General features: G+C 32.0%; 1 protein-coding gene across 1 annotated transcript; it reads right to left on the bottom strand.

The window, feature by feature from the left end:
• Positions 1-5,117: 5,117 nt before the first annotated feature.
• Positions 5,118-6,679, bottom strand: LOC110601262. Its single transcript, XM_021738330.2, has 2 exons — positions 5,859-6,679; positions 5,118-5,766 (listed from the first exon to the last, which is right to left on the bottom strand). The coding sequence occupies exons 1-2, from the start codon at positions 6,493-6,495 to the stop codon at positions 5,369-5,371; spliced, it is 1,035 nt and encodes a 344-aa protein (XP_021594022.1). The 5' UTR covers positions 6,496-6,679; the 3' UTR covers positions 5,118-5,368.
• Between the last annotated feature and the right edge of the window lie 4,318 nt (positions 6,680-10,997).

A 10,997-nucleotide genomic window follows, 5' to 3' on the forward strand; every position in this document is an offset into this window, starting at 1 on the left:
TTATTTGAGATTCCATCTGACTTCATTGAAAAATGTGGGGATAGGGATGCATACTATCTGAAGGTCGAGATCGAAATGAAATCTATCCAACGGTCGATTTTTTGATAAGATCTATCAGAATACTGTTGGTGCAATTATTATTTGAGATTCCATCTGACTTCATTGAAAAATGTGGGGATAGGGATGCATATTATCTGAAGGTCGAGATCGAAATGAAATCCATCCAACGGTCGATTTTTTTATAAGATCTATCAGAATACTGTTGATGCAATTATTATATGAGATTCCATCTGACTTCATTGAAAAATGTGGGGATAGGGATGCATACTATCTGAAGGTCGAGATCGAAATGAAATCCATCCAACGGTCGATTTTTTGATAAGATCTATCAGAATACTGTTGGTGCAATTATTATTTGAGATTCCATCTGACTTCATTGAAAAATGTGGGGATAGGAATGCATACTATCTGAAGGTCGAGATCGAAATGAAATCCATTCAACTGTCGATTTTTTTGATAAGATCTATCAAAATACTGTTGGTGCAATTATTATTTGAGATTCCATCTCACTTATATATATTGGAATGCCAACATCTACAACTTACCATAAGTTAGCCATATCCTTCAATATTTAATCACTTTGTAAACGATGACTTCAAGATCTGCAGGATATTCTACCAATGAAGATGTGCTATTATGCGGAGTTTATCTAGATGTTTCACATGATCCTATTATAGGTAAACAACAATCTAGTTAACGTTTTTGGAGTCGGGTGGCAGAAGCATATGAAATTGCAAAGAATGAGTGTTGGGAGTCCCGCAACCCACGATCTTTGCAATGTCGATTGCAAGTTATTGAGAAGACTATAAGAAAATTGAATGGTTGTTATCAACAAGTTGAAAACTTACATCCTAGTGGTGCTTCAGAGCAAGATCTGGTGAGTATTTTTTTGGTAATTACTTTGTACATAAATATTAGAATTTTTCTTAACATTTTTCTAATTATGCAGCTCAATCAAGCGAAAACTTTACTAATGCAAGATCCAAGCTACAAAAAATGATTCAAATTTGACCATGTTTGGAGCATGATGAAAGATGCTGAGAAGTTTAAAGATTGTAGCTCTAAAAAAAAATAGTTCAAAATTAAAGCTCCTCTTATGTGTCCTCAGAGTCGGACAATCCTACTCCTGACTCACCTATGGTACCATCTTCAAACTTATTATCTTTTTCAATCCATTTAAATGAGGATATTGCAGGAGATTATACATCATCGGATCGACCTCTTGGTGTCAAAAAAGCAAAATTGAAGAAAAAACTTGACGAATCTTTTTCATCCGCTCTGAAATGCTTACATGCTGATAATGAAAAGCTTGTGGAATCGTTGGTGAATGCAACTGCAGAAAGGGAGAAGGGAAAACTAATGAAAAGTAGAGCTTTGGACTTAAAGGAATTTAAAGAAGAAAATAAAATTTTATTGCTTGATTTAAATTCTATTTCTGATCCAATTGCTCGTGAAACATTTTGCCAAGAAAAAATTTGAATATCAGAGAAAAGAGCTCAGCGTCAATAACCACCACCGTCATCCGCATCTAATGTATATGGTCAATATTTCAATGATATTGCTGGATCCGGGTCTAACCTTCCGGAATATTAAATATTTAATGTACCGTGAATAATTGTATTTTGAATTAATATATATTATTCAATTATAATATATGCGTCACTTTACTAATTTATTTATATTATTCTATATAATATATTATAAATAAATAAATTTATTATAAATATTATTTATAATTGTGAATATATTAATTTAAATTAAATTTCAATAATTATAAAAATATAAAATAAATTAAAAATATAATAAATTATAAGAGTAAAAAAAATTAAACTTAATTGAAAATATATATAAATTTTGAATTATATTATAATTTAAAAAAATATATATATAAATTTTAAATTATATTATAAATTAAAAAAAAAAATAGCGCTGCTACGGTGTCATTTTGGCGCAGTGTTGGAGAGTCATTTCCAACGCCAAAATGAAAATTGGCGCAGCGTTGGAGATGGCCTTAGAGTGGCGTCAGGTTATTTTTTATTTATTTTTTTATAACATTATTATATAATTTAAAAATTGCTGATATTATTTAATAATATTACTGTATTAATTTATTAAAATAATAAAAAAATTTATCATTAAATAAATATATATAACATTATTAAATTATTTTTATATATCTAATTACAGTTGAATTATTTTTATATATCTAATTGCAGTATAATATTAGTTTTATAATTATGAAATTATATATTACAGTAATTTTTTATTTAAATTTAATAATAAAATTTATTAAATATTAATATATTAAAATTATAAAAATATTTATTATTATAAAAATATCTAATATTATCTAATTACAATCGAAGGTGCTGAGATCGCTAGTACGGAAGTGTCAGGACTCCTCTTCACGTTAGGCTACCATTTAATTCCTCCAGAATGCATGCGGGCAGAGCTGCGAATTGACTAGGCTTGCTGTCCTTCTTCAAGTCACATCACCGGGCTGGACTTCTCGTGCTGGACTCAGACTCGGGAGCAGTTCGATCTGCCCCGTGTCTGTCTGAGTCAGGACCGAAAATGCTGGACCGGCTAAATAAAGTGGGTTTCTGAGATCTTAGGTCTATTTCACTTTTTCGGGTTTAGCTTCCTTTAGAGTGAGAAAAGTCTAGCGGTTATCAAATTATATAATAATATATTTCATAACTCTCCAAAATATTAGGATATTAATATTATTCTGTGATTATATACTATTACATAATAGCAGTCCAATAAAAATAAATTTAATTTTTATAATTTTAAATATTTATACACTTGTATATTAATTAATTAATATAATTATAATATTTTAATAAATAAAAAATAATAAAAAAAATAATGGCCTTGCGCGACTCTACTAGGCCATTCTTAAAAATTAAAAATAAATGGCCTGGCACCACTCTAAGTGGCACCAGCCCATTCTTTAAAAAAAAAAAATTGCTAGCGCCATTTAGAATGACGTCAGGCTCTGGCGCCTGTCAAATAGGCGCCAGACTCTCTTTTCAGCTGCCACCTAGTAGTCCAACCCCAAATCCGCAAATAAATTTTCTTCAATCATAAGTCCACAAATAATTTTCCCCCATCCCTAATTTTGTAAAAAGTCCTATTTTTAGTCTCGGTAAAAAAGCCCTATTTTTAGTCTTGGTCCTTCTGTTTATCAGGGATAGGGCCAGGTTTGGGGCGTAGTTTACTTTTCTTGTATTTAGGTCTGAAGAATTCCGGTGTAAGGCCCTAGGCCTCTTTGATGATCTATTGAGGTTCAGTCTATCCTTGGAATCAATAAATTCTTATCTTTGATAAAAAAAAACATGGCACACTTCTTTTAAGTGCCCATACTTAAGAATGTATTTATTTTGTGGGCATTGCAAAAAATGATATCAAATATACACGCAGGGATGTAAACGATTAATATTAGCGCTATTTAAATTTAATTAAAAATTAATTAAAATTATCTAAATTTAATTATTATTATTGAATAAAATTTAAATCTGTTTAATTTTATATATTTTAATTAATAATTTATATAAAAATATTTTATTAATAATTTTTATTTAAAAAATTTAATATTTTTAAAAAATATTTAAATTTTAATTTTTAAATAAAATATATAAAAAAATTATAAATATTATTATAAAATATATTTTTATATTAAATTAATTATTTATATAAACGATTTAAATAGTGAATATTTTATATATAAAATTTAAATTCGATTCAATTTCACAATAAATATATTTAATAAATATATTTTTTAAATATAAATTCATTCTAAATTTAATTATAACTATTTAAATTTATATTATTAAAATTTAATCGATTAAAAATATTCCATCGGTTAATATCCTTAAATATACGTCAGCCAGTATTGTTCAAGGATATATATATTTTCAAATTGTGAGGCCGTTCATTAAGTCAAAATTGTTTTAAAAATGAAGTCTACTTGGATTCAAGTTTATCCATAACTCTTGGAAACTGGAAGACCTAAATTCACTGATCTGAATGGCCCAACCGCGCTAACATGTCAAAGGAAAACGGGAAATAGCAAAGGCTTATTTATGCAATTTTGGCACCACTAGCTGGTCGGCCACACAACTGATAAGATTTCTGGGTGTCGCGGATAAAATGTGCAGATGATGACCTTGGTTTAGTAAACCAGAGGACGGTGACTGGCGTCCTTGTAAACTAGAAAGCATTCTCATGATCTCATTGGGGCATGCTTTTGACAAATGGGACCATATCAGATGAGAATCTAATGGCAGGTACTTTTTAACGAAAGCGAACATATGTAGCAAGAAGCCATCCAAAACCAGAACAGCACAAAGATTGATTACCTTAATGAATCACCGAAGTTTAATTGCACTCGACTAATCTAAATGTATACGAATATGACGAGTTAAAATAAAATTTAATATACATTTTGTATTTATATTTTTTTCCATACTAATCCTTTAGATCCGTCAGTAAGCCGCGTTCTACTTCTTAATTGAGATAAACTATTCAATATTCATCATTACAGATTGTAATAATAATCTTTGTTATTATTGTTAATGATAATAATAATATCACCTTTATCTTCTTATTAATATATATTTTTTATATTGAGTGTTAGCAACAGCGGTTCAATATTTTTTTTATTAAATAAAATTAAAAATTTAATTCTCATAAAAAAATTTCATTAAAAAGCACTTTACTCTTTAAAATGCCTATATGTTTTAAAACATTAATACTAATACAAATAAAATAAAATCTAATTATACTAGAAAGGAATCAATTTTCCAGTTTGAATTACCATATTCATATGACCATGATTAGAAAAATAACAATAATAAAATCCCATTCCCATAATATATCATAATTTAGCATATTATTTGAAATCAAAATATTTACAAAAATATAATTCAATTATATTTTCTTAAGTTTTTTGTTTGTAATAAAAAAAATTAATTTTTTAATTCATAAAATTTTAATTTTTAAAAAAAATTAATGCATAACTTGATTAAAATATTTAATTTTTTTTCCTAAAAACAATCTGAAAAATGTTTACTTATTTTGAAGGAAGGTGTACAATAATACTGGTACATCCAATTCATTGACAAAGAAACAATTAGTGTGAGCCCTCTGATTTTCCATCATCCACACCTAACCAATCAAAACATGGGAGACTTGGACACTACTTCTACAAACGAACCACGTTAGCATTCTTGTGCTCCATGTAGTATGCTATGCACCCTTCGCTTCCCCCTCTACGCCCGACACACAGATCTATGTAAAATTCCTAGTAAGCCCCTCTACTTATCATCTCCTGGTATCGATTCAAAGATTCCTGTCTCTGCATTCTCATTTCCTCATTAAACTTCTTTATGAACGCCTCCACCCGCCGGTTCAATTCGTCCTGACTCAGCGATGGTTCCTTCTTCAGTTTCCCCGATCCCTGACGGTTCTCATCACTCAGCTTTGACTTGTTTTCACTACAAGTCTCCGACTTATTCATCTTTCCCGGAAGCGGCGGAGATGAGGTGGCGCCATCGCGACGCAAATGGGTGTCCCACCTGTCGAATTTCTTGAGGTGCCTGGTTAACGGCATTGGACGGCCATCTGTTATCATCTTCCACGTGCTCTCCAAGGTATCATTCCGTTTTGGTTTTGATACGCCCAATAGCACTGCCTTCCCGGCTGCAAGAAAAAAAAAGGGAAAATGGTGATTAAACAACCGATCCGATGGCGATCCTGAAAATTTCATGCTTTTAAAGTGAGCGATCGAGTACCTTCAGGACTTGCTTTTGCCGATTTCTTGGACTTGGAGCCAAATCTTGCAGACACTAGAGGTTTCTTTGTCTCTTCTTTTTCAATCAAGAACTCCATAGAATCACTCCTCTGTGCAGGCTGCACTAATTTGGAAGAAACTAAAGCTTCATCGGCACCTTCCGTCACCGTTATCTCTTTCTCCACAACCTCACCCTCCTCCCTTTTGTATGCACCATTCATCGAACGATAATCCACAGGCACGACCTTGTCTACCAGATTCAAATCTTGGTATCCAGATACGCCCACAGCAACGCTGTTAATATAGTCAGATGGTGTATCGCCTGACGCAGAGGCATTCGGTGCGGCCACCGCCAGCGTTGGCGGGGGTATTATCTCGTGTTGTTTTGAGGGCTCCTCAGGTTTATGAAGCTTGGAGGAAGCGACAATTGAGATGATTATGCCATTGATGACCAAATAAAGATAAGGAGGCTGAAGCCAAGATAGGAAAGAGCCATATATGACAGGAAGTTCAGAGACAGCAAAATCTGTCACCAATGGAACACATAGCTTTAACGCCACCGCAATAGATAATATTCCGGTGGATATTAGAGCTAGTTTGAGAGAGAGGACTACGTTTGATATTGTGGGAAACGCCATAACTTTTAGAGGGAAAGAAAGTTTCAAGTTGAAGATTGTCAAGGTGGGATTGAACAGTTCTCAGTGCAGAGCCAGACACAAACACAGAAGGCAAAAGGAGAGCTGCACGTGGAGAGAGAACGGAGGACAAGAGGCGGTGTGTATATATACACACACACATATACAATGCAAGAGAGTGTTTAAGGTGAAATGTGGATTGTGGATCGTTGGATTTGGAAAGATGCATGAGCTATACTGCCTTTTCAAGCAGCAGAGCTCTGGGACCTAAAGTTTTTGGGACTGAGATTTATACACGTGTATTTTTGTTAATAATCATGTCGGTTTTATTTTTATTTTTATTTTTATTTTATGAAAAAAAATAATACAATGACAATCATATAAATTATTACAAGTTAAAGCATTTTCAAAAATTAATTAAAATATCCTGACTTTTACTTCCAACCACTTCCATCCTCTTAAAAACTAATTAAACAGTTTGTTTAACAATGACATATTAACACATCTCATTGAATTTGGAATTATTATTCACCATAATAGAATTTACCTTTTCTTATAGGTCTAATTGCTCGTTGAGATGGATTAGGAGGTATTGTTTTTTTGAAATGGGTAGGAGGTATTGTTAAAAATTTGATATAAGAAAATGTATTAAAAATTTATTAATTAATTTTTTTATTAATTTAAAATATTAAATATTATAAAAAAATTTTTTAAATGTCTTCTATGCAAAAGAGTTAATTAGTAAATTTTTTATAAAATTAAAAAATTAGTTGATAAATTTTTTCAAATTATATATAGAAATTTAATAATAAAATATTGAACAACTAAAATTAAGGGAATAACTAATTTGTAAATTTTTAAAATTTTATAAATTTTAATTCAACTGAAAATCAAATAAAAATATATTGATTGAACCTGTGGAACTTCTCCTGTGAGGAAGAAGAACAATAAAGTGGAAAGTGAAGTTATATATTAGCATACATAGACTAAAGATTCACATCTGCAGTTGTAATAAACATTAAGAGATGGATCCCCTAATTATTTTTTTTCAAATTTTAGGTGTAACCACCTAATTTGCCTTATATATTATGCATGCCTATTACTAATACCCATTTTCATCAACTAATTATTATTATTCATATCTGTGGCCAATAAGTCTGCGAACGAAAAAAAAAGTGTTTTTAGAGAAAAATTTTATTTAAACCAAATTTATATAAATTTAGAGTATAAATATATGAAATATTATGTAGATTCCACCTCCATAAATTTCCTCCTGTACTGGTGGTTTGGCTAGATATGGCCTTCTGAATGCGAGCTCTTCGAGTCTATTCTGTCTTCAATGTCCAAAAATTCTCCTCCTAGCCGATTTGGTGAGAGGAGCAGCACTGTATGCAATGGCTACTCTTCTTCCACTATTGGTGCTGACGTTGTTTTATGAGCTTGTTGAAAATAATTATATGAGCTAGATGCTCGGATTTGTCTTTTTCATCTCAGCATACTTAGGTTGAACTGTGATAATCATTTTTCGCCATGCTCTATTATATTTGGTTAATTATTTGAAGCTATAAACAACCCGTAAAATAAACAATCTAGGTTTTTCAAATGGATAAGGCTTTAGCTGCCTCGCATTGGATTTGGTGCTTTCACATGCACGACACATGAACCAATACCATACCAATCATATACGTTGCCTAAAAAATTAGAAAAAAAAGGCTGTCGCTCCAAATGCAGCAGCCTAAAATGGTTGTGCTATTCGATCGCCTCTCTCTGCACTGTGCCCTATATAATTAATTAACCCAAAACAAGCCTACTCGTGGTCTCTCCAGTTGGTCCGAATTAATCTATACATACTAACCATTTCATTTATAATTTAGTAATAATTTAATGTTCAACAATGAAAATTGACTTGTCAATTAAACTACGTCGGACCACTTTAATGACGTTCCTAGAGAATCTAGACACACACTCTTTCATGTTTTGCTTTGTCTTTTTGTCTTTAATGTTGGTGTAATTTTTTTTTTTAAATCTTTTTAAGAATAGTGTTGGTGTAGTTGGTAATGTTAGAAACATTAATTTTTATTTTACAGGTTTTTATGTATGCTAATATTCACAATTAAAGCCGTAGTTACCGCACCGGAGCTGTGTTCAGGATCCAGAATCTCCGGGCAGTGGTGATGGGTGTTGTGGGTTTCTCACGTGCCTATCAGCCTAGTGGTAGCATCCCTAACCGACCACATTTTGTGCGTTAATTCAAATGATTAACAAATAAAAGATGAAGGCGTGGTGGGTTATTAGATGTTGAAATTATAATCCTACAATTCTGAAAATAGCTCGTCTTATTGTGCTTGATTTTAGTTAATAATAAATTAGTTACTGTTACCAGGATACAAAATGCTTTGAAAGACGTTCTCCATGCATGAAAAACATGTATGATCCTTCGGCTGTTTTTATCCAAACACCTAATCACCGACATGCTAATAATAAGAGCTTAGCGTGCAGTTTTGCAAAACTTATAATTTCTATGGCAACTGCTTCGAGGAATCACTCGACCAAGTAGAGTTCGAGTTGGCCACTAAGACAAAATATAGACCATACAATTTGTTTGGATGTACACGCAAGGACTTGCATATATGTTAAAAGTCAGTAATTGTGGTTTCATGCCAAAGAGAGAGTCATCAACTTGCTCATATAAGCTCACGAATGACATTTTGACTGCCGCACTTTTAGTTGTGTGTGGCTACGAAGTTGTAACCAAACGGCTGGCTTGAATTTGATGTGGAAATTGGGACAATTAGGTTATCAGATATCAAAATGATGCTTCTAGCTGAGAAGGTGATAAAAATTGAATGGTCATGGATGCCCATAGCTGGGAGATGGTAAGACCCTATACCAATCAAGTCACGTATATGTAAATATTTATCCATTTATTATTATTATTATTATTGCCAATGAGTTGATCCAAAATGAAAGGAATTTAGTATTATCAGACTACTAGTGTGCTGGTCGAATATTTACCTTCTTTCATTGTTTAGAATAAATAGAAGTTAAAAATTGAAATAGCTAATATAATTTAAAAAGTTTTTAAAATACAAAGAAACTAAATTTATTATAGCTCGAAATTACTCTTTGGCATAAACAATCAATTCAAGTTCCAAGGTCTGCCCTTTTCATGCTACAATATTTGCCCTACCATAATTTACTGTTGAAATATGTAAAAGTAATTAGACCATTTTGGTGAGTAAAATGATGCGTATGTAACAACCTCGGTAGTCGGTCATGCCTTGTAATGGAATCGCTCTTTAGCCCCAACAATCCAATAAATATTAAGAAGTGGGTAGCTTCTATCTTGTCTACTGCTAATATCGATTCTCATGACCAGTTCATTGATTTGCCTTTTGATGTCTCTCGATCTAAGAAGTAAATTTTTAATTTTATAGTAAAAAGAATGGATGATAAGTTTTCAGGACAAAAGAAAAAGCTCTTATCAAAGGGAGGGAAAGAAATTCTTATCAAAATTGTTTGTTCTACTATTCCAATTTATGCTATAGCATGTTTTCGCTTTTCCTCTATTTATCAATAAATGAATAGTCGAATGTCTAACTTTTTATGGGGACATTTGAGGGAAGAGAGAAGAATCCACTGAGTATTCTGGTCCCATGTGTGTGAATTGAAATTGAATGGAGGGCTTGGTTTTAGAGATATGGAATGCTTTAACAGAGTATTACTAGTTAAATAAGGATGTCGTCTTATTTATAAGCCTCGGTCGCTATTAGCAAAGGTTTTCAAATGGAAATATTTTTCTGGCTCATCCTTCTTACATGGTTATCAAGGTAGTCAACCTTCATAGGGTTGGCAAAGCCTTGTTTGGGATAGAGAGTTGTTTTTTGGTTTACATTGACATGTAGGTGATGGTTCTTCTATTCTTTGTAAGGAGGATGTTTGGGTATCAAGCCTTTTCCCCTGTACACCTTGACCTATCCAAGGTCATAATCCTGAAGTTATCAGAATCTGTCAGCTTCTTAATCCTCATACACATTTTTGGGATTTATACACTTTGAGAGAAAATTTTAATCACGAGGATATTTAGTACATTTTATCCATCCCTGTTAGCATGTTTCCAATGGAGGATTTTTTAGCTTGGCATTGGGACAAGAGCGGGCACTATTCATTGAAAATAGAATATCATTTGGCATGCTTTCTCCATAAGAGAAATAAGGCTCAACATGGCAATATGAGACCAAACTCTCAATTGGCAAATGCATGTTTTTGAAAGAATATCTGGAAGATCAAGTTGCCAAATAAAATTAGAATTTTTTTTATGGAATTTATTTTTAGAGAGACTTCTTTGCAATTTGCTAATTTATAAACAGCTATCTGACAAGTCACCTGAATGTATTTTTTGTGGGGCAAATGAATCACTCTTTCATCTATTTTTTGAATGTCCTCGTGCGGTTGTTATTTGGCTTAATTCTCCTTTTCGCCTACGATCCTCTCTTTTACCTTCT

This window comes from Manihot esculenta, chromosome 15, assembly GCF_001659605.2.
Source record: "Manihot esculenta cultivar AM560-2 chromosome 15, M.esculenta_v8, whole genome shotgun sequence".
In the NCBI taxonomy this organism is placed as follows: Eukaryota; Viridiplantae; Streptophyta; class Magnoliopsida; order Malpighiales; family Euphorbiaceae; genus Manihot; species Manihot esculenta.